General features: G+C 35.5%; 1 protein-coding gene across 8 annotated transcripts in view; it reads left to right on the plus strand.

Moving 5' to 3' along the window:
- LOC110459127 (band 4.1-like protein 1) overlaps nt 1-26203 on the plus strand; it is a 131214-nt gene that overhangs the window by 94317 nt on the left and 10694 nt on the right. For 4 of the 8 annotated variants that reach the window (XM_021511222.1, XM_021511223.1, XM_021511227.1 and 1 more), the window contains one exon: nt 25268-25390. In XM_021511222.1, coding sequence (XP_021366897.1) covers nt 25268-25390 — 123 coding nt within the window. Of the gene's footprint in view, nt 1-16707; nt 16728-16799; nt 16879-23732; nt 23839-24302; nt 24339-25267; nt 25391-26203 lie in introns of those variants that run through there. The other 4 variants (XM_021511229.1, XM_021511225.1, XM_021511226.1 and 1 more) reach the window with 4 other exon arrangements.

The following is a 26203-nucleotide window of genomic DNA, read 5'->3' on the forward strand; positions in this document are numbered from 1 at the left end:
GTTGGTGCAGTCTGGAAATTAGGTGGCATATTTGTACTAAAGATCAGCTCTAAACCCGGACATCATAATAGATGTACTTAAGATTAGTCTGGCTATAAGTACTCAGATAAACATTACTAATACCATCTTATAACAACATTATCACATCAATGGTATTGATGACAGTTGTACATCGTGAATTAACTATTGTTTTGGTATTGAAAATAGTTTATATGGTCAGAGAGAAAAGGGGGCAAGTCTATAGTATTACATTCTCTCAGTTTATCAGCTGATAACTGTCTCCATACAGGATATCAAATCAGTGAGGTCCATCATTTTCTTTAAACTGACCTAATCCTTACATCGTGTGTCCTCTGTCCTTTTGGCTTTCAAAGAGACTGCCATTTACAACCCAGGTTTGGATATCCTTGTCAAGTACACACTTTTAATGGCAACATACAACAATTTAAGACAAAATGGAAAAAATACTTTAAGCTAGAAAAGATTTTAAAAGTTTAGAGACTGAAAATGCTCAACTAACTGAGCTATCTGGTCACTAATTGCAATTGACCCTGTCCAGATTCATGTCATAGGAAGGGTCAAGGTAATATTCTACTATTACCCTAATTATTCTGCAATAAGCCCAGGAGACAAACACCTGATCTCCGACTCAAATTGGGGTGGAGGGCTTATTATAGGACAATGAAATAGATTTTGTTGGTATTCTACTGACTTGCTTTAGATATGGATGGGCTTATCACCAGGCATGGGCTTATTACCGGATATATACGGTATGTACATGGCACACAACATTCTGGAGTTATTGTGTATTTCTTATCAGCTACAAGATGTGTACAGCAGTCGACAGGTGCTTCCATGAGGAAATTTGTACATGTTAGATTTAATCATTTGTACAGACCATAAGCAAAGAACTGAACACATGAAATTTATTCTATATACAAAATGTTACAGTATTTTATTTTGTAAAGGAATTCCACCTGAATGTAAATAACACTGTATTGTTTCAGTAAATAATAATATTTACTTAAGGCATTCTCTTAAGCAGGTGTCAAAAGCAGAGCCCTGCAGCACTCCTGTGGCTTAAAAAGAAATTGCCCTATATTGCTGTACTGTTAAGTCTTGTTAAGAACCTAACAATCATATATAGGATAATCTTTGTGCATTTCCCAGCTTTAGTCTTGTGGTTTGAAGGCCCCTCGAGTCATACACATATTTGACCCTGAATAAGTCATATATATAAATATAACCAGCTCAGCAAAATAAAAGTTGTATCAGCAGGCTGTTACATTGAACAGACTGTACATTACACTTACTGTGGGTATATTGACTTGGCTGTCTAATTCAGTTTGTGCAGTTCCTATCATCCACTTCAATGTGAATGATATACAAATGTCAATTTCACTTGCCGTAACTTTTATATCTGGTTGTAAATGGTAGCCGACTCGGAGTGTAGGTAGAAGAAAAAAATTGTTTTTCACTTTATTGCTTAGCTCACCATGCAAAAATGCCTGTAAGTTTATGCACTGATGCAGTATCCATCCATCCATCTTATATTCAACTTTTCCTTAAAACAACTTCTTCTAAAGATTCATAAGGTCTAAAGTCACTATATAATGTGGCATGAAGCTTACTTGGGTGACAGGCTTTCAGGTTAGTTCATATATATAACCTTGGACATAATTAGGATCACAGGGTCAAATGTGTTTAAACCTCAAATGACCCAGGAAACCTAGAGTAATGACCTTTGGACGGTAGCTTACTGGTATTATTAGGCCTAAGAAGTTTGTTCAAATAAATTCTTTTGACCTACATTCAAGATTACATCTGAGGACCGTCAAATGTGTCAAAAAGTTCAGTGATTTGTTTAAGAATCACAGGGTCTGCAGTCATATTTGCCATGAAGCTTCTAGTGGTACATGATGAACAATTGAGTTTGTTCAGGAAATGACCTTGATCTTCATTTAAGATCAGATAGGTCAACAGATCTTTCAAAAGACTTCTTCCAATGAACTGTGAGACTTAGACTAATGTTATTCGGTTTGCAGCTTGTTTGGATGATGGGCTATCCATTTTGTTCAACAAAATAACCAAGGCCCATGTTCAAGGTCACAGACATCAGATGTGTTAAAATCTTCAAATGACTTCTAATGTTGATATACAATGTTTTTTATAATGATGTATAATATTTGACTTGTTGCTTGCTAAGATGAAATGTTGTCGACTTAAGAAATTCTGTAAAGGATAACTCTACAGTTCCTCCTCAAGTTATTTGTAAAAATATTTTCCTGGTGAACAGAAGCCCATTTTCTCACGTGCTTTTCAGCAATTTTCACTCTATACACAGGCATTTAACCTTAACCAATCTTCCATTGAAATTGTTGAGTGGGAGGCCATATATTTCACTTCCATGCTAATTTTATTTCAAGTGCAATTTTTTTGTGACATCAATTGACTACGGTATATGCCAAGATCCATCCATAGGCATTAGATAAACCACCCAGCTCAGTTTGAATGATTAGAAATGGGGAAAAAAATTAAATTTGAAAACAACTTTTGCACAGACTGAAATATGCTTGAATAGGTATCCTGTGGCGTGGATTTCATGTATTGACTAACTCTTCAGATTGGTTGTAGGAGTTTTACTGATAACGTATAATTTATTGAAAGGTGTCACATGACTTTCAGAACTTAATTCGGAGGTGACTCACTTTCACATTCAAAATAGAATTTGGCAGTTAACTCTGTGTGGCACCTACTCAAACACGTAACATTTATCTGATATATGCAGTTAGGGTTTCCAGTTTTATATATTATACTGTAGAACAAAAAGGATAATACTTAAAATTGAATGATCACTGCTTGATTGAACGATCACTGCTATGAAACACACACATATATCTACATTATATTTTTATTGTAAGTAATTCTTATCAGAGTTCCAGTGATATTATTATACATCTATGTTTGTATTAAAAACATATATCTTGACAAAACAGATACCAAAATATCTCTTTTCCAAATAAAACCGAACAGGATCCAAAGATGATGAAGTAGCCTATTTGTGTAATGGTTGATAAGCCTATGGTTTCAGTAGTGTTACTGTCCTGTGTCTGATGCTAAGTTTAATGGTAGCATTGACAGAGACTGGTAGGGCGTGAAATAGGTGGCCATTATAAAGACCATTATAATCCAGTCTATAACCATATTATCATCCATCATTCTCAGTTAGCTATATGGCCGGGTCTCTAGTTTATAGGACGTCAACACCTCAGATGTTAGATAAACAGAAAAATGGTCTGTGTCATGAAAATAACTCCTACATGTAAAATGTACTTTAGTTTGTATAGGTAAGCCTATCAGATATATATATATATACTGGTGGTAGTAAGGAGAGAACGTCGACTCTTCAGAGGTGGTGTGTACTGCAAGTTCCACAGGGTCCTCTAGCAAAGGTTGGTTGGTTGGTTGGTTGGTTGGTCGAGTGGTTTATCGCCTTTCACTGGCGGAAGTCTGTGTTTCGGCCAACGCGAGGGGGTAAGTTGCCGCTTACCAGGCCCTCTTGAGATTCAAAATGTCCTACCCATCCAGTTCACATTCCAAGGTCGGACATCTCCTCAGATGCGGATAGGCTGTCACAGCGGCTGTGGTCCACAGATCCATGTCCTTCGCGTGGTCCCTGTTGCCCTCCTATGTCTAGCAAAGGACCAGGACAAGTATATGTAGAGTAAGAAGCCTATACAGTTCCTCCTAAGTCAAGGTAGTTTCCCCAGAGAGTTTTCAATGCAATGAAGATGAGAGGTATATATAGAATAATTAGTCTGTCATTGATGAGGTCAGTAGAGTATATGAGAAGGTTTTTACCAAGGATATAATCTTCCAGACATTATCATTGATATCTTACCCAATGACTGCATTTATTGTCCAATTTGCTAATTTGATGGTGTCCTTTTGAAAATGGGTTCATACTGATTTTTGGCAATATACTGTGTTTCATTACTGGAATGACATATAGAGCGTTATTACTATTTTTTTCAGTTTCAATGAAATGTTTAACTTTCTATTAATACCAGTAGGGAAGTAAAAGATGAAGTAGATCCTGAATCGGCATTTTTGAGGTAGACTCATCTGTATCTATGCAAAGAAATTGTATTGCCCTGGTACAGCACATATCCCATCAAGATGCAGTTTTGAAGTGTATCTAAATACAGTGAGATTGCCTCATTTATTGGCCTCCCCATTTTATTTCATTGGGCAAGTTTTAATTGAAAGCAACAAAATGCTTAAAGACACTGAAATCAATGGGAAACCATCGAAATGAAGTTTTATGGTATTTGATTACTTTGTCTGTGCTGTCAGTAATCTGCCAATAGACAGCATGGAGGCAGGCCATAGGTCAAAGGTCCTAGGTCCCTGTACAGCATGTCACCAGGTCAGATTTAATAGTAATTGCTATTTCACCCCTAGGAAATACTATGGACTATTCTACTATTGTTAAAGGTTTATTCCATTACTGATTCCAGGGAATAGTCTTTTGTTCTAATAGTTTGCTGCTACTGTATTTACCCAGTGTTTCATCATAGGATAATCTGTATACTTACTGGAAGATGCCATTATTTAACTTGATGGATATATATGTCAGAGACTGGCTTGTAATAAGTTATTAAGGATGACTTGACATGGATAATCCAGACAGTGTTTCTGAAGGAAGACAAACCTACTGATGTACACAGATACATGTCATTTATAATGAATGCTATTGTGAAGCTGCAGCACCAGCCACAGGCAAGGTACCTGTAGTTCAGATATTGATCCAGTACACATAACAATGATAAACATGGTACTGTTTGGGTTTACATAATGTACAGACAGTTCAAACAAAAATTAATAATGTTTTCATAGAAATCATTAAGAATGACCTAATAAGGGTGTATGGTCAATATTTCGCCCATGTTTTTTTCTTAGGAAGTGGAAGCCATTCTCCCTGGTACATGTGTAAACAGTGAATAATTAAACATGGAATGTCTGGTCTGGGGTCATCGATATTCTGTCTGTGTATACATACTCTTTTGATTAGAAGCAAAACCTAAGTCTTGTCGCTATATAATTGGCTTTGAATATGTCCTGTCACATGTTCAATAACAAGCAAGGAGCAACTTTCGTCACAGGATAATGAAGCAATGATTAAATTTTGATAAGAAAAACTTTGTGATCATAATCTGACTCTCCCAAAACTTATACTAATTGTATAGACTGTTAGATCTGATCGTAGTCCAGTCATTTTCATCAGAATATAAACTTTTAGAATAATGGTTTTCAACTCAATGAGTTATATAAAATTTGTGTATGTCAATTTCATCAATGTCTCTTTGAACTTTATGATTCCCCACCTATGACTTTTTTTTAAATCAGTCATGCTTGTAAAAGTTAGTAAACAGGGCGACAAGATTTTATGTTACATCAAGGGACAACTTTCAGTATGACAAGTGGTATTTCCTGTGTGACATTTACTAGTGAAGTGTGTTTATGGGTGGGGAGCTGTGGGGGGAGGGGTCTATGAATGTGTACAGACCCAAGAACCTGTTGTTTGAGAGGTGAAGATTTCAGATCCGGGACAGTCAGTAATCAAGACGGGTTGACATATCAGACTAGTTTGTCAGTGTTTACACTAGCCAGGCACTGACTCACGGCTCTATCAGTCGCGACAATACCTGTACACCAACAGGTAATGATAAATTAGTTATTACCAATGCACAGGGTTTAGGTTAACGATCTTAACACAGGTAATAGTGTCTGAAGTTTGAGGGTTTTCCAGTGCAGGTGCTACAAACTAAATCTTGCCCCAATAGGGAATGGGATGGTAAGTTGAGGAACAAAGTATTGTCCCTATCCGGGTCCTTTCAATGTCTCCTGGCCGCGGGGTGAACCATAGCATATAATCAATTTAAAATAACTTCAACTTCTGAAAAGTTCTATTTCTAATTTTGTAGTAAACACAATACATCAATCAACTAATACGGCAAAATGATAAATCTAACCTTTTATTCCTTTAAAACATAGTGGACTTGACTGGATTAATAAAAAGTAGAGTTTATTGTTACAGGATAGGGGTCAGCTATTGTCTGTCAGGTGACATAAAGATGCCAAGGTTAGCACCCTTTGTTGTGACATAATGTGAGAAAGGTGGTGCTTTTTCCTAATAGATGATCATTATAGAATACTCCGCAATGAGTTTAGAATTTCAAGGTCACCTATTCTTTATTGAGGTCGTAGTTTATCACACGGTTGACTCAACACAGCTCTATTACGTTTCCCTTCATGGACATTTTTTCCAGTTCTTTTTGTAGTACTGAACTCTTTGAAAAGAACTGAGAAATACATAATGCTACAGGAGTCAGTCTAGAGTTATACAATACAAAGTTCCCATTTTGTTTGCAATGGGTAAACTATATGGAGCTTACAGATTATGAGTGTCTTTTTGGACATAAAACTTTCAGCTAATTATTTTCACAATCTTTAAATCATGGGAAAGGAAGTCAACAAAATCAAGTTAGCCTCTTACTTAGAAGAAATACTGATAATTAAAGTCTACAATTGAATTTAGAAGTGCATGTCTATAATTTCATTGTCAGTTTTATATAACATCCTAGCTCTTCCCGGTACCAAAGTTTACTACAACTGCCTTCATATTTAGACAAAAGCCTGTCTATGTACATGTGTTGTTACACAATTATAAGTTCTACCCAGAAGGTCAGAGGAAATGCAAAAAAAGTTAGAGTGTACTGAACAGACCTTTGAAATGTAGAGAAAGTTATTGACATGTCTTTTAGGAATGGTGTATTGTCGAGATAGACCCAAGACCATCTATAGAAAGTTAATATTCCTTGATTCACATTTAATATCTATATCAATTCATACCTAAACTGTTGGGTCATTAAGCTATCTATTTGTCCTTTGATTCAAACCATTATAATCTAGGATGCTCACTGTTCCTTTCATACATAGCAGACAAATTGAAATCTGTATTGAATGATTAATGGAGGTTCACTCTAAAATCTTGTTACAATATATTTTCCACTGTTTTTAAAGTTGTGTTATGTGGTTGGTCTTCAAATTTCAGGTTTTCTGGTATACCTTTACTCTGCCCAACCCGTTTATAATGTTTAAAGCGGTTTTGATGACTTAAGGCGATGAAACAACATGGTCAAGGCTAGAATCGGTTCTCAGATGGAGGTCGCTTTAGACAAGTTCCACTTCATCTCAAAAGGGCTGTTTAAGTTATTGTGTAAATTACAGTCCGGAGGAGGCTAACTTATATAACAAACTTCCTTCTATAGGCTTTTGCCTGACATTCATTATTCAATATATCGTTACCAGGGAGACACACCCTATATATACCCTAATGGAGGGGTGTATGCGTCTGTAAATGATATCCAAACCTCTTTTAAGTTTGTTCTAGACCAATGCATCCATGGAATTCTATTTTCTCTCTATAATGAAATAAATAAGCGGAATTATGAATATTTTACCCGTTGAGGTAATTCATTCTGTAACACTGAAGGAGCTAGGCCTTTTCAAATGTTCTTTTGAAACTTGTGAAATGAGGATTTATTATGTTAGACATGAGGGGGGGGGGGGATAACAATTAACCTTTAAACGGGGACAGAGAGTAACTCAATCTAGTCTCTGTAGCCCTTTTATGATAAATCAAGCTACGTTTTCCATCTTGTTTGAAATAAATACATATTTGCCACTCATTGTCTTCATTTAAGTTTGTAACGATTAAGTGTCAAGATTTTTGGTCACACCCCTTTTTATTAATGCCAATAATCTTTTAACAAATGGTGGCTATATAACAAGGTTTGACTGTTCAACTTTGAGGAAATGTTAATTTTGAACAGATATGTTATCCCAGTTTGCGATATATTGTTCAGCTAGATACAACCATTGTGTTCAGCTAGATACAACCATTGTGTTAAGATTGTCTGTCACACTTCTGTGTTGTGTTGAATTTGCTCTTTGATCAAGATGAAAGTTCTTCAACTTTTTATACCAAACTTAAATAACTTCCCTTGAACTTTTCTGTACTGTTAAAGTACCTCCCTTGATGTTTTGCATCCTTTTAAATGATCTCCCTTGAGGTTATATTCTCTTAAATTACCTCCCTTGATGCTTCATGTCCTGTTAAATTACCTCCCCTGATGTTCCCTATCCTCTCAAATCTTCACACAAGAGTTCTATTTATTCTATAAATACTTACAAAATTATAGAGTGATGATTTAGATAGGTAAGATAGATAAATATAATTATCTAGCTGATATATAAATACCAGACACACATGTAAATATATATACATCTGTACAATAGTGTAGACCTTTTTCCCACAATTTACCTGTATAAATTATTCATAGTACACCTGTAATTGTCTGTGTCATCCTCAATGACCCCAGACAGCGACCACTTAAACTTACATGGTCCACAGCCTGTGACCTTCTCCTGTCGGAGCTGTCAGCACTTTTGTCACTTACTGTAAACAACCCAGATCTGTGTGCCTTATTATCAATAAGGTTTTAAATTAGTTGTGAAATAGAAAATAAAAAAGTCATAAACAACGCTATCCCCGCCAGCTCCTGTTGGTTGAACCCCCACCATCACAAACACAAATTTTTATTTTTTTTCTGGAAACAAATATTGCTTTTGGATAATTTCGAGAGAGGGCCTTGGCTCCTTCAGACTCCAGGGTGGTGTTGTGATTGAACATCAGACAGTTTTGGGCCCTTCTTTTTAGACATCTTTCTTCCACCACTGCCCAAACCTCCCATTTCACAGCCAGCTGGGGACCCCTATTCTAAATGTTAAAATTGGCTGGCTTTGCTGTCAAAAAAATAGAAACATAATTTTTAGCAACAAAAAAAAAAAATACAGTTTGTAAAATGACAATCATATACAGATATGAATTCATGACTTGCTACATCACTTATTACTATAGCTAACTATTTCTTGTGTTAAATGAAAGGTTTTAAAGTACAACAATTTACAAAGCTGATAACATATTTGAACGATTACAAACATACAATCTAAGGACAGAAGATAACATTTATAGTAGAGAGTGGGTGTTCGGTTATCACCGCCCACTGTTTGAATTCTTCTGGATTTCTAAAATTAGATAAAAAATTTTCATTTAACCACAGTTACTAACCTTGAAGTTATGTGCCTTGTCAGTAAAATGCAGAACATTTGTAAAATTATCTTTACTTAACATGTTGAAATTTAATGATAATTTAACTGTTTTGTGATTATATGACCAGGCATTTCTTTAGAAACTTTTCAGAAATAAAACATCTGTACATTATTCTAAGTTTGTGGTATATCTGTATATTATTCTCAGTTTGTGGTATCTCTTTACAATCAGCTGATTTTTTATGGTATTCTGAAAATTTCGACAGAATGGAAAATTCATACAGTGCAAGTACATGATGCATTAGTGATTGTGCACATATTTTATCTTTGATGTGTTTTCTGGCCTACAAAATTTGGATTACAAAACCATAACTCCTGGCTTTTGTTAAAAAAAAAAAGCACACACAGGAGAGAGAGAGAGAGAGAGAGAGAGAAAGAGAGAGAGAGAAAAAAAGTGCATACAAATTCTGATGCCTATCGCGTTGTAGGGCTGACACTGTGCATAACTCCGAGCTACCTTGGGGGCATGCATGCATTGTTGATGGGAAACAGAGATTCGGTATATTTAACAGAACATATATCACATGCACACGATACACATATTACAATGTTATCTCGCAAAACACCAGGTAAAAAAAAAATGCTGGAAAAAAATAATGAAAAGAAGAAATGTCGTGTAGAAATAAACCGTATTTCTTAGTGCAATCTCCTAAAATACCAGCATTGTTTGGGAAACGACATCAATATTTTGACAGTTGTAACTTAAATGCCTTTGTTTTTGTGGGAGGGCTAGCGGACATATTAGGTATGCTTGTTGAAGACCAGGTACTTTATTTCTACTTGTGACACCTTATGAATCTTATCAGGTGTATTGAACATGCGAAAGATTACAACTTCTTATCTTACAAATATTTCTGCACCTGGCTCAGTAAGTTTGACACAATTTAATTCTGATGATTAGATATTTGAAAATATGTCAAGAGCATTATTTTATACAAATTCATGTACTGAAAATAGATTTTGATTTTGATTGTTTTTGGGAGTTTCGACAGAATGTGACGTTCTGAAGTGTCAATTACTTGGCTGTCCTATTGGGTATCATAAACCACTGAACCGTGGCTTACTAACAGACGCCCGTAAAAGTGACAGCAATTATATTGTGGCATGTTCATATTAATGAAACAAATAGGAAAGCTCGTAATTGAGATATTCATAATCAATCTCTTGTCGTCTTCAATAATCAGCTGGTTTGTCACATCAGAAAAAATCCATATTTCGTAGATGACCTGGGGCAGTGTCACTGTTTAGTACAATTTAATGTTGCCACAAAAAGTATTAATGGCGTCAGTAAAAATGACTTTAGTGTGGCCTCTGGGATGTTGTATGTTTTAATTATTCAATAAACAGTGAAAAAGTCAGTATCTTCAGCCTGTGTGTCCTAAATCACATCTTATTTACTTCATCTAACAGTTCAACTGCATTCTATTCAGAGTTATAGTCAAAGGCACCCAATCATGTTATGATTATTTGCCTAAAATCCTGTACATTGCGTTTGTAGGTTTATAATTGGAACAAGAACAGTTTAATATATATGTCCTCAGGAATAAGTATAGAGACAGGTACATTTATAAAAATATAAGTTTGTACAAATTATTAGTGTAAATAAGTTTCAATATGAATGTGGCATAGAGGTGATGGGCGGTCACTCCCTGATGACTGTCTGTAAGCTGGGGTCCAAGCTAGGAATTACAGTGAAAGATTTTTTTAAAATTTATTTTGACAAAAAAAGATGATGCTTTTAAATTTGATATTTGCCTTCAAAATTTCAAGTAGGTTTTCAATAATTGGGTCAGCAAAAAGCCGTTAAACATTTGCCAGGGATCTCTAAACATATCATAACATCACATTTGTAATGATATTGCAATCATCATACCGGAATTTATGGTCTCATGACTGGTATCTGATTTACATATGTTTATAATACTGTATACTATCAATGGAGGTTTATAAAACTGTATATCATCAATGTAGGTTTATAATGCTGTATTCTATAAATATATATATATGGAGTTCTTATGTGGCTTTTGAAGTGTAGCTGATTATGACATGCTTGGATGTTTTTAATCATATATATAATGACATAAAGATAGAAATGTTAAATTGCAACTTATCCTCATCATATTATAGAAATGATGAAATGGCTTGTGTTGAAATCCTCATTTCACAATATTGTGTCAAATTACATGTATATGGGGAAATTCCTGATATATATATTACATATGATACAATCGTGTATGCTTCATTGGACTATATGTTCAATTTCATATTAAGTTAGTTTTGTTGGAGCTTTTATAAAGACTATCACAATTTATTACATAGCAGAGGTGAAGTCATAAATTTAACTCTATCTTTTGAAGCCTATGACAACACAAATTTAATCGTGAAAATGACACAAATTATTTTGAAAGCAGAAGTCTAATTGTTTAAATCTATCTCAAGTAACACACAAGTCTAAGCTACAATCAATGCAGCACTGCCGCCTTAGTGAAATATTGATTGGGCGCACCTTGATAACGTCATGATTTTTTAAGTAGTCTGAAAATATAAACAAAAGGATGATGTTCCGGTTGGTTGGTAAAGCGTCTCACTACAACCAAGGTACATGTGTAGGTGATATATTGATGGTGTTTACCCTAAAGCCATCATGTCAGGAAAGTGCAACTTTCACACTTGAAGAGTTACTATGGTGACAGATGACATTTGTAACCTTAACCTTTCAAGTTATCTCAGATATTAGGGATAGAATCTAGACAGGAATGATTGCTATGCTATTTTGGAATTTAAGCTTGCTGCATTTCATAGGTATTCACTTTAGGTAGCTAAATGATTTTCTAATGATGGAAAATTTACAAAATTATACATTGGCATTATATTTTTTTATTTTGTCCAATAAATTCAACTTTGGATTTGAAGATTGTAACCAATATCCCCTACAAATAAATACAGTAATTGAAAAGGACATTGAGACATTATCAGGAGTTATTTTTTCAAGATGGATGAATCGTGCATATTTTTTCATTTGGGCCTCCTTCAATGTTGGCTAATCAAGTCAAATAACTAGATTGCTATTCCCCACTGGGTTAAAATGGAAGAAAAGAGTTGAGCTGCTGAAACGTTTGGTAATCCTGATAAATTTCTATCAAATATTGCCAAGTCTGCTTCAAATTTTCTCTGAATGTTAATCAAGGTTAAAGCTGTAAATACATTTTATGTGATGTGCATATTTTTTGTATTTCAAAGATCTCTTCCCTATATCCCCTCTGTCGAAGCTGTCACCGTGGCAACGCAATGTGTAGCATAATAACATGATCCAATAAATGCCATGGCCACCATTTTGTCAAATAGAAACTGTGTTTTCCCATCATTAAACTGAACATGATACATGTAATGATACTGTGCCCCCTTCGATTCTGTATCAGGTGTAAGTCTTCATCAATGTAGCCACATGTGACTCAAGTCTGCTACATAAATCATGTACCATTATTAACTGCAGCTATTTTCAAAATTTGAGATCCATTTATTGTCTCTATAGCTATTTATACAGAAATTGGGTCACTTTTATCTCGCTAGATTCTTCCTGAAGCAGAATCACCCTCACAAAAGGAATAGATGTGGTGTATTTCTTCAGTTGTGTATAAGTTAATAAAACAAACCATCAATGGATTACTCCCAGGAGACAACTTTTTTAAATTACATTTCCAAGTACCTAGTTCTGAATATGTTGGTCACATAGGGCTTAAAGGCAACAAAAAGAGCAAACTCGGATACTAAATTAGGAATCTAAATCGCTAATCTTGACATAAAATAGACATTGCCATCTAGGAAGCCATATTTAAAGAGTGGCTGTAGTTATAGAACTAGTTTCCTATATAGGGACAAGGCGTATGTCTCAAAGCTTAGGGAGGATTGGGACCATCAATTTTCAGATTTATTTTAAGACAGAAAGCATGGACTGTCATGCTGTTAAAGGGGACCCTACATGATGATTTCAGCCATAATGTCCACTTAAAGATGTAGCACTAAATTACTGTCCTGTCAGTGCCTGTCCCCTAGGTCTCAGATAATCATACCAGTCAGTCAGAGCTCTAGACCTGCCAGATGGTCTTGGATGCCATGTAAATTTCTATTACTTGATCATAGCCGCATCTTAATTGCAGTTGCCTTCTTTTTCCTATCAACTATTGTTAGTTATGTCTTCAGCATACAGGCCTGTATCAAGGAGGCTTACACTGGATGTTACTATCCTGGAGGGTTACATGCCTTTTATTGTTATTATGAGCCTTGATTGCCGCTGTCTGACTGCACACCAATTGAAAAGTAAGCAACTCTGCATACAGCACCCGATGGATCAGTTCTGTTTAACACAATCAATATGGCACGAATTAACTCAAGTGTCAGTGAACAATGCTTGACCATTTTGTCTGGTCAATAACAGGAAACCGGAGTAAGGCACTTGACCTGTGACTTGACCAGCATCATCAATGGCATGTTGGTCATGAACTGTACATACAGGGAGGTGTGTAATACCAACAGAATTATGTAAGCAGCTGTTTAAGTCTCCAGTCAGTGTATGTAGTAGTGGTATCTGTACATGTGGTTCTGCAAAGAGTCAAATGAATTAAAGAATATCTGTTGAACAACTAAAAGATAAATATTGTCTTTGGGAAGTAGAAATTACCAAGCAGTACTGGTAAATATAGAAAAAGAAAAAACTCATAAGGACTTTTTTTCTGTACAAAATCAATTTCAAGATTGGTGCTAATAGTTACTCATTGACAATCTAAGGCACTTCTATCATACTATGGGTATTTGGTAAAGTCTGGAATTCTTGTGAAGGGAGTATTTCCAATCACCCTTTTAAAGGAAGTATTTCCAATCACCCTTGTGAAAGGAGTATTTCCAAACACCCTTGTAAAGTGGGTATAGTTCCAAACACCCTTGTGAAGGTAGTATTTCAAAACACCCTTGTGAAGGGGATATTACCAAACACCCTTGTGACAGGAGCATTTCCGAACACCCTTGTAAAGTGTGTATAGTTCCAAACACCTTTGTGAAGGGGATATTACCAAACACCCTTGTGACAGGAGCATTTCGGAACACCCTTGTAAAGTGTGTATAGTTCCAAACACCTTTGTGAAGGGGATATTACCAAACACCCTTGTGACAGGAGCATTTTCAAACACCATTGTGAAGGGGATGTCACCAGACACCTTTGTGACAGGAGCATTTCCAAACACCCTTGTGAAGGGGATGGCACCAAACACTCTTGTGACAGGAGCATTTCCAAACACCCTTGTGACGGGAGCATTTCCAAACACCATTGTGAAGGGGAAGTCACCAGACACCCTTGTGAAAGGATCATTTCCAAACACCCTTGTGAAGGGGATGCCACCAAACACCCTTGTGACAGGATCATTTACAAACACCCTTGTGAAGGGGATGTCACCAAACACCATTGTGACAGGAGCATTTCCAAACACCCTTGTGAAGGGGATGTCACCAGACACCCTTGTGACAGGATCATTTCCAAACACCCTTGTGAAGGGGATGCCACCAAACACCCTTGTGACAGGATCATTTACAAACACCCTTGTGAAGGGGATGTCACCAAGCACCATTGTGACAGGAGCATTTCCAAACACCCTTGTGACGGGAGCATTTCCAAACACCATTGTGAAGGGGATGTTACCAGACACCCTTGTGACAGGAGCATTTCCAAACGCCCTTGTGAAGGGGATGTCACCAAACACCCCTGTGACAGGATCATTTCCAAACACCCTTGTGAAGGGGATGTCACCAAACACACTTGTGAAGGGGATGTCACCAAACACCTTTGTGAAGGGAATGTCACCAAACACACTTGTGAGACAGTATTTCCATTATTTTCAACACCACCCTTGAGAAGACAGTATTTCCAAATACCCCTTGTTCCATTGCCCCCTTGTGAAAACAAAACTCCACTCTGCTTGTATTACTGAGGATCAGATCCTATAATACACTTACAGTAAGGTCCAGACAGTCATCAAGCTGTGAGTGTAGGAAGTTGTAATCCCATTACTATGTCTATATGTTAATCCCCTTACATGATCATCCTGTACTTTATCATACATCTCTGTCTATACAGGTCACCACTAGGAAGACAGCCTGCTGAGGCTGAGGGCCCTAGTAGCTGATACATATATATAAAGATAGATCATACTGGGATTGTTTTTAGGGAAGCTTGGTTTCTATGGTTTTATATCTCTATTATAAACATGTGCGGGTAGATGATTTAAATACTTTGTCTTAATGGCTTATAATTCAGAGTATCACAAAAACACACAAAATGAAAGAAAACCTTGATGGGAAGCATCAATACAACAAATGCATGTAGTTACTGCACAATGTTCAATTTTCGTGGTGATGTCATCTGATTGCAGAAATAACAAACTACCAATAGTCAGTCATTTATACAGCATATTTCACTTCTAATCAACCTTAAAGTCATTGAGAAAGGATTAACAGACTTTATCACTTTATTTGATCCAATATTCCCCTTCTCTGAAAAATCTGTAGCAGCATCAAACATGGGCTTATCAGTGGTCAACACAAATTAAAAACTGACCAAAATAAAAATTTAAGATAAAACATCTTTTAACTTTTGTAATTGTTGTAGTAATTAGTTGATGATCTTACTGTCAGGGGTGTTGCAGTGTATAACATAATATCACTATAAATTGTACTTTGATGCCTGAAACCTCCCTGTAGCTTTATGGTGTTCAATGTATAGGATATCACTGTGGATTGTTACAGGGTCCCTGTTGGACAAGATTACATCTTTAATAATTAATGACAGACAGGTGTAAAGAAAACGACACCCTTTGTTTTCGTATTTTTCAGTAGTTTTATGACAGAAGGCACGAAAAAATCGTTAACAATTTATTAAGTCTGACCATACATCAAATTAATTTATACATAGACTTCTAACTATCCAGGGTTAATTGTACATTGTGGTACCTGTAGATATATGTAAAGGTTATTTAACCAGTACAAAGTATACCTGTGCTACACTAATTAATTTTACAGGTAATATTTACAGGTAGCTTCCATACCTTCTGTAGCACTTAACACTTCCTGTATGTCAGACCTGTAGTACTGACACCTGATAATTATTACCTGTACACCTTACCTGTGTGACTGATTGCTACAATACTGACCATTGAGTGGACACTGATAACCTAACTGGACATACGTTGTTCGCAAGGTATTTTCTGTTTGTCTATTTATCTCACTGTAATGACCTTTGGCAAATTGTCTGCCCTTGGGTGGAATAGGAAGTTGGTGTTTATAGGGTTAGAGATTACACTTAAGGACATCACGTACACTCCCACACTACAACCTAACAGGAGCTACACCATATCTGTGTGACACTGTGACGATATAACGGAAGTCAAATCATCAGAAAAACAAAAGTATGCATGACTCAATGTGTGGTTTATGACAAGTTATAGGTAAGATACAGTGGGCTGGGTCACTAATGTAGGCAATCATTGAAAGCACTTAGGCCTATAGGATATATACTGCATGTGTTTAAATTTGTAGCAGATTTTATTGGTATTTTTATTATAATTTTCATAGAATGTCAACATGAACCAGCTCGAGGTAAGTTCAGAAAGTTTAACACAAATATAAGTGATCTATTTCTGGATTACAGTCCATGAGGAATTGAATGTGATAATGAAGTACTGGAGTTTTGTAATTATGTGAATTTTGACCAAAATTAGCTTTTTAAAATTTAAATTCCTGTCAATGTTATTAGATCAATCAATAATGTTAAACTTAACCATTATCACCTGCATTTGTCAATGGAACACATGGTATTGGTCTGAAACCCTCTGCGACTAGGTAGAAATCGGGTGACATAATGGTCTCACACAATGTTATCTGAACATCATAAACAAGTCACTTTTTATCATGCTCGTGTGCCTGCCCAATAATATCATGATAAATATACAGAGTGTTGGCACTGAGTGATGCGGTATCAGTCAAGGGTCTGTGACCAGACTAATGCTGCCTCTCAGACCTTCACTAGAATTATTTATTCTTTTATTTTATGGGGATGCATTTTATCGGATGTCCAAAGTCCCTGTACTATAATAAAATGCTGTATTGGTGTGTAAAAGGTTCATCGTCCCACAGGCCTATGGTAGTATGCTTGAACATGGGCTCTAAAATATGATGATGATCAGACTGCTGGTATTGGAATCTCAAGCTTTCCTATTTTGTACACTCTGACCATGTTTGGGTGACTGTTATTGGCCTAGAAGGTTTAAGGCCTGATATATCCTCTCAAGTTTATTTCTAGCACAACAAAAAACATGCCTTTATTCAATTAACAAAAAGTTCAAAACCTGTCAGGTCATGAACTTAATTCTTATCATATTTTATTTTTCAAACTTTTTAGTTGAATATGAAAAAACTTGTTAAAAGTAACTATGACAACACCTGTGAATGTGTGATAGGACGTTGCATTTCACAAAGTACATGCTACTAGGCACATTATAAGTACATTAAAATTTACTTAAGCCGTTATCGTCCAATGTTAGCTCAGACCCCCGATTATTCAGAACGGAAAATAAAAATATTCTGATAACATAAAGAACACATTTGTACAGGTATACATTGATCTTAAACATTATATACACTAGGGTTAATCCTCTCTCAAGTCTCTCCATAGGAAAACAAAATAGTTTCTGAGTAAAAGAAATAGGCCTACTAAGGGGGACCTTGAAATTGAAGTTTATAGTAAGTGTGATGCAAAACTAAAAAAGGAGTATTTATAATATACTGATGTTTTACTCAGATCCAGGAGTGCCATTAATAAGACCTTTCAGGCTTTGCTGTTTAATTATATTGTTCTCTCTTTTTTTTCTTTTTTTCTTTTTATTAATTTGAGCATTGCAAAATGGTGTCTGTACCCCCAGCCTTCCAAGATCCCAGATACATCCTAGTCCACAATGGCCAAAGCCTTAATGTGACCAGGAGCTAGTGTTATAACTTGCCTCCACATGATGTTGTTTGGTTTAACATACTGGAATACTACTACATTTGATTACTGAGGAGTTGTAAGGACTTACCTGCCTAATTTCTATAAGTATACAAAGAAAAGACACTTAGATAAACTAGATGTTTATTTTCACATCAAACTCCAAAGCTTTTAAAGTAAACATCATGCCCTTGACAGAACCTCACTACTGTGTGAACATGGGAAAATCACATTTACATTTAAGTACCTGGTACATTTCACCTCATTTGCATACATGTAATGCCTACTTCATGCTTTATCTGTGTTTTTGATTTCTGGAGGATTTACCATGCTTTAAATATAAATTGTATATCAGTCAGTATTTGATCAGCAATATACGTCCATGTCCAACATTAAGCCCACGCCCACTAATAAGACCATGTTCACCAATAAGCCCATGTTTAACAATAACCCTTTTTTTTCAAGGCTGCTGTAAATATATATTGTTATATCATCTGATTCCATATTGAAGTGACACACTTGTTCAATAAACTAGAGGGTGTAAATTGTGATCACCCTTTTGAAATTCATCTTCAATGAAGCACTGGACTCAGTTCTTGTGGAATATGTGACATGTGTTTGAAGCAGTTCATGGACTACTCTTGAGGAGTATATCATTTTTGAAGAAGTTAAATACTAACATACTATGTTGGAAACTGGACACTCCTTAGTGGAATACACAAAAAGTTATAACAACTGACCTTGTGGAATAATATATGAAACTTATTGGACACTTCCAGTGGAATACTCAACTTTGGATACAGCAGAATTTCTTCATTGTTGAAATATACACCATGTTTGAAGCAGTGGAACATTATTGTGGATTACACATTTGGAGACGGTGATTTTTTCATTTGGAATACGTCCCGTTTGAAGCAGTAGACTGACAACTCATAAGGAATACACAGTGCCTGATTGAAGGATTATTTTCAATGTGTGACCAACTATGTGGATATTTCAATTAATTGAAGCTTAAATGCTTTATAATCAGGTAATTGAAGCTGAAGTTTATTGCATCACAATAACTGGATGAACATCATGTAGATATCAGAATTGGATTACTTGGCTTCAATTCTCCATACATTCAATGCCTATGTGGATTTTACCTGTGGATTTGTTATACACCATTGTCAAAACATACCAAATTGTAGATACTTTGTTGTGGATGTATACATTGGACTGATGCCGACGGATTTATGATTAAATTTCTCAGAAATAGCTTATTCTGTGTGACTGCATATATACATATAAAGGAGTGGATACATGAAGTGAACATGTTCACATTCCACTTGGCTCTCAAAGATAAAAATACATACAAGTGTTTATTTAGTGGAGATATTGAAAAAGTTGAGGACTATATTAACAGATAGCTATATATAACAGGTGTACCTGAGGACTATATTGACAGATAGCTATAACAAGTGTACCTGAGGACTATATTGACAGATAGCTATAACAGGTGTACCTGTGCATGCTCAGGAATGTTCTTGTGTATGGAATGTGATATTCTGTTTATCTTTTGTGCCAACAGAAGATTGCTCTATATTCCTTGTAGTAAATAATACTTTGAAAACCTTGTTCAGAAAAGAAATGTAAAAATAATTGCAATTTTTACTGATTTTTATCTTTTTAATGAAACATCATCTCTAACCTACTGCTAGTAGTCACTTAATTCAGTCTGTTTTCCAAAACACAAAGTAGTAAAAGAAATTATCAAAGACTCTTATGCATGCACGGCACCAAAACCACAAGGTTTATCTTTTTCAAATATCCCTCATATCTAAAAATAATCTGCAAACTAAAAAGGGAGGGTCTTAATACTGAGCATGGTCTTGTCTGGGAGCAAACTTTGATAAACTATGCATGGCTCAAGACATTAAAAACAATATATGCTCTTTTGTTAAGATCATTACAAGATAATGTGTAAAACGTATCTGCTGGAAAGAAAATGCTGTGTTGCAGCCTGGCTGAACACAGAAGACACAGTAGTATTGGCTCCCTTTGTTAGATTTGACAGCAGATCTATACAAGAGACGAGAAATCCCTGCAGGTCAATCTGATAATAACAAATACTTATGTGCCAGATCACACTGGTCAGTAAGTTTGACCACCTGGTGGTATGAGGTCAATAGACTGTACTACAAAGGTCCAGTGGTCACTGCTTCAGTCTTTATAGCCGCTGCCTGTCATGTAATGTAAGTCTTCCTGGTGTTAGATTTCCTAGATAATATCATATACAGGGAAGTCTGACCAGTGGGCCCTGAGGGGTCAGAAGGTGTGCTGGTCAGTGTACATAGGGAGATCAGACCAGTGTTAGTAGGGGTTATTAGCATGTTAATGGACTGTTAGTGAGAATTATATATATATAAACAGTACTTCAGCAAATATACTTCAGGGTAGAAATCAGCATACAATATGTGGATGTACAGCAGATTTACTGCTTAGTTAACTTAATGTGATAGCTTTTACTAAAACTTATACTGGTTATATAATGGCATGTACCATATTCGCCTTAGTTGGCGCCCCTCCCATTTTTTTGGCACTTATTGAAATGATATAAGCACCTTGCTGCTTAACACCTTCCATTCTTGCCATTATAGTATACTACATGAATATACACTTACTTTATTTATCCAGTAATATACACTTACTGTATTTATCCAGTAATAACCCCATGTCTGGGAATAAGCCCATCCATTTCAAATACAGTTCAGTAGAAACACTAACAGGTGCTTTTTCATTTTCCTGCAATAAGCCCACCCCCTACTTTGAGTCAAGAGTTTAAGTGTTGGCCCCGGCCCTGGTCTTCTTTCAGAATAAATATGGTTATCTCAAACCAAACAGTCTTGCAATTTCCCAAAGTTTTAGGGGGGGGGGGGGGGGATGTTCTCCCTGGAAATGTGTCTGACTGTTACTCACCTTTACAGCAACTGACAAAACCAATGTTTTGTTATCTTAATAAGTGCCCCCTTCAACCAATTTTTAAAGTACCATGGGTGCTAATTACAGTGAATAAGGTACTTGATTAATAAACTGTCTGTGTACCTCCACTGATGATGATGTAGTGTAAAGTACTGTGGAGATAAGAGGTTTATGCTCCGACTAGAACACTCAGGTAGTAATTATAGGTTTACTTATACTAGTGGTAGGTCTAATTGACTGTTGATGTACAATTAATTGGTAGGTAACATGTACCTTTATACCAATGGTCTTTACAGCAATATAATGCTGTAGTGATACCCAAAATAACTTATCCCAGATCACCCCTTGGTCTTTATAGATATTGTGTAATATGAATGTTGGTACATGTTCATGGATTTGCCAATATAAATAAGTTTTTAGATTCCATTTTTTTCTTCTTTTGTGTATGCAATGGACTGAAGAGTTAGACTTCAAATTAGCAATATACTGTGTGCTGTAAAGATGGATTGTTGAACTAAATTGCATTAGGCAGTATAGAGCTGGTCTATATATAGGTCAGTGTGTTGGTCTCTTACTGATATACATAAATGCAATACATAATTGTCAGGAGTTTTTAAACACAGGGACACAGGTATATTACATCATTAGGGGTGGGCTTTTTTTTACACAGTTTTGATCTAAATGCTTAAAACAAATCCAATTCAGGCGCAAACAAACCCTCTAAGTTCTGTAACTTTTCAGGTCCCTGTGATTTTTAAAACATGACTGTCGCTCATTATACAGAGACAACTTTAAAACTTTGCAAACGTGACTTTTTTTTAAAATAAAAAATCAATAAGCAACTGTCCTGACGAGATATTATCTTGATTTGAAAATACCACAACTCCACTGTATTTTTCTCATTGTGAAGAAAACAACATGAGAAGATAAATAATGTGAACATCTTCGGTGTGTTTTGTGTCTATATTGCTATCTATCTCTGACAGATCTGACAGGCTTCAGTGGGTGTTCGGTATGTATACACATACCTACACACATATGTACATATATATACTGTGTACCTGTAAGGTGTGCTCAGGTATGTCGTAAACACACCTCTGACCTACGGATTTATCTTATTTTACATTTATTCAAACAAAAGCCATGCGGTACTATATATAAACATATGCAGTATTGTGTGATGTCCTAATTAAATGGTTGTAATCCATAACCACATGGACGATCAAGCTTCCTCCATTCCTTCAATCCCCTTTAAAGTAAATTTTCGAACAACTAAAATACATAAGAGCCACAGATACATTTGTGGTATATGTACCCCTTCCAAAGGACATCACATTCTGTAAAACACAAATGAGCTTATATAATCTTGGCGGCTTACGAGTTATCACTGAAAAAGTGTCATACAAAACATATATTACAACTCGCAGACACTTAACGCACAGTTATAGGGTACTTTTATTTTACACTTTGTTTTGAATTGGGAGGTTATTTGATTTTCTTAATGGTTTCAAGTTATGAGGCAAAAATGTATTCATAATCACTTTGCAAGAGAGATAACCAGTTACTCCTAGTCGATGTATTTATATTCTTTGCATGACTTCAGGGTCAGCAATGGATCAATGTCTACTCACATCGCGTGCATGTTAGGTGTGTATATGAGTGTATGATTGTGTATACATGTACAGGACCACCTGGTATAAAGCAATCCACTGCAGGTCAGCTGTATGTTTTACTACTGAAAGATCAACTAGCTTCCCCTACTATTTGTGAGACTTTGGGTGGAAAATTAATATATTGTTACATAAACAATAATCATTTGTGATTTTTTTGGTGGAATTTCGTTGTACGTCATATGTGTCTGATTGAAAGCAGAACAGTGTTCATTCTGAACATATGTCCTAGTCCCTATTTGTAAGGCCAACATTGACAGGGAGTCCTGACAGATAATGTCATACAAATGTAAGAAGTCAACCAGATATATTATATTTAAAAGTTGCATGTCCAGTAGCAATCATCTGTGACAATATTTACACTGAAAACTAAAGCATTGGTTTTCATTTATGTAATAAATAAATAAAAGAATATTGAAAAGAGTAAAAAAAAATAAAAAAATCACCAATTTAAAAAAAAAAAGCATAGAATTCTTTGAAAAGACATATTAATTACATTGTTTTTTTCTTATAATTATTAATTATTTAGTAAGTTATTTAAAACTATTTCTAAACAGATTTGTATGTGGTAGAAAGCATCTGATTCCGTGGTAGAAGTTAGTAAGAACATGCACGTATGCCACCTACCAGAGATTTATAGTTCTGTAAAATGCTTCTACGGTTTAGAAGTCTTACCAGTAACAGGATGGATCTAACTTCTCGCCTGATTTATTGCTGTGGGTAAGAGGCTGTAGCAAAATCCTATTTATTAGGCTATATCCCGTATTTTCTACCGATCATGTGATTTTACCTGTGGCAAGATTTGTTTACTCTACCTGGTGGATATTTTTAGCTTTTCTAAGGAATTCTGGGATGTGTGTGTGTGATGTCATAGGCTCATACGGCGAGTTGTCCCCATGTAGAGAAATTTTGTTACACATAGGTTTTTAGACAAGTATATACCAGGTAAGTGCTACTTCTGATTTTGATATGCTTAATTTTAAGTTTATTTAACGAACAAGATGATACACATGTCCATCTAGTTTGATTTCCATGACAGGATCTCCAGCGTAATGTGACCCAGATATTATTGGGATTTTTGAATGTGCTATGGCGGTAGCCATGCAGAGTACCCCGATTTACGCAAATCGGGTTCCGGTTTGAGAGTTTATGGACATGGTATTCTTTTTAAAGTGTACCTTTGAGCTGGATGTATTTATTTGGACAACTGACAGGCTAGACTGTTAGCGTTTACGACTGTAAGTGTGTGTATTGTTTACGCACGGTGTCGGGTATTTTAGCCTGTTCACCAGACATACTTGGGGCACGCCACGGGGAATTACCAACCGGCGACAGCTGATTGAGTGTTTATTGCAATTATTCAACCATTGTCTACAGTCGGGACTGAATGTGTGAAGTTTATAACCGAACGAAAATAGCAGGAAATGTACATGTATGCACAAGAGGTGATGGATTAACATACAAAGTTAACCTTTTCGGTGTGGAAAGGTCATTCACGAAATGGGTGTAAAAAGTGTGGAACTCCATATTTTGAACTGGCGGGCACCTGCTTTCACTATCGTATAAGTTGTACCATTGTAGAAGAGAGGATTTACGATACAATGTTGAACAATATATAACAATTGTCTGTGGTACACACTGGTCTTCTAGTCTACACTATAGTATGAATACACAACCAATACACACATTGTGAGACAATGTTTATGTATTACAAATTATGTAATGTTTATATATATATATATAGTTTGTTTATCTGAAGAATCTGACAACAACGAAAAAAGGGAGAGAAATTTGCATTGATGTTTATACCATTTAATGTCACTTTTTTATTAAATTGTAAAATTGGTACAAAGTTATCCTTTTAGGGATCAGTCTAGGTTTTAGGGAAATCTACTCATTTTCAAATTTGGAGGAAATTAAAAAATTTGATGCAATGCTCTAGCGTCGTGAAGGTAAAAGATAAATGTTTTGTTTGACATACATGTGTGCAGTATATTTCAATTTATAAACAGTTTTAAGCTTTAAAATGTTGTTTAAATTATGTGAAGAAAATGTAAATATGCAGTATTATGCATTTTTACTGAAATATTCTGAAGAAAAAAACACTAATTTCTTATTAAAATAGGGAAATTGCGAACAGCTTCTGGGAGTGCATGGGCCAGGGTCAAAATCTTCAAAGTATCAAACTGTCATCTCATGGTTATAATTTCAACAGTAGTGAATCAAGTCTAGATTGATCCCAGAAACTAGGCCTTTATATATTGGAAGAAAGATTTAAAAACAATGCTTTGCATGAATTACTTTAAATATCTTCTAACTGCAATTTCATAAAATAATAGAATTTTCAATAAAACTGACATTTATATTTTCACAGGACAAAGAAACTGAGAAGCCCAAAAGTAAATCCAAAGTAGAGCGCCGCTCCAAACCAACAGGCAAGATGGTGATGTGTCGGGTCACCTTGCTTGATGCTTCCACTCTGGAAATTGAGCTAGATGTAAGTATTACTTGGATAAGACAATTTACAAATACCTAAAAGTTTCTAGNGATATTTCGTAGTATAGACCAAGGAAGGTATTGCAATGCATGTCACACTGTATTATAACAGGAAAAAGTGAATAGCTAACAGTCATTTCAGTTACACTGTGAAGTTAAATTTGCAAGATTAAAATCTTCAAACAGATACATAAAAACATGCATTTGCAAAAATAAAATCCAATGCTGCAAAAGCCAGAAATTGTTTAGAAACAGACATTTTTGTATTGCAATACAATATTCCTGTGTATTGGCAATAACAATATACCTGTTTTCTGAAACATTGTGACAGCCCTGGTTAGAATGTACTGATCATTTGGTCCGGGGTCTGACATTGTCTACCAATTTGGAATCAATTAATTTCTGTTTAGTCTGTCAAAGCTGTAATGAATATGTTATAATTGTGAGAATCTGTTTACCATATTTCTGTCAGAAATAAGAATTTACTTCATTTCATGAACTCATACTAGATAAATCTTTATCAGATAAATTATGGGAAATGCATTGAAAAGTGTATGCATTTGAATTGTGAGTTATTGAAGCAGGATTATAATAACAATAGGTTTTCCACAAAACCATGGTAGAGATGATGTGGTTACAACATGTCTGACCTTCGAGGCTTGGCTAGAATGCATCTATTATGCATAGGTATATAAATGAATTGTCATAAGGATAGGGTAGATGTATTGTATGCGAAGATTACTGTTTGCAAATGCATATGAAATATAAAATTAAAGTGTAAGTTGGATACCTTTTGAAATTGTATAATCAATTT

Source organism: Mizuhopecten yessoensis, unplaced genomic scaffold (genome assembly GCF_002113885.1).
Source record: "Mizuhopecten yessoensis strain PY_sf001 unplaced genomic scaffold, ASM211388v2 scaffold9973, whole genome shotgun sequence".
In the NCBI taxonomy this organism is placed as follows: domain Eukaryota; kingdom Metazoa; phylum Mollusca; class Bivalvia; order Pectinida; family Pectinidae; genus Mizuhopecten; species Mizuhopecten yessoensis.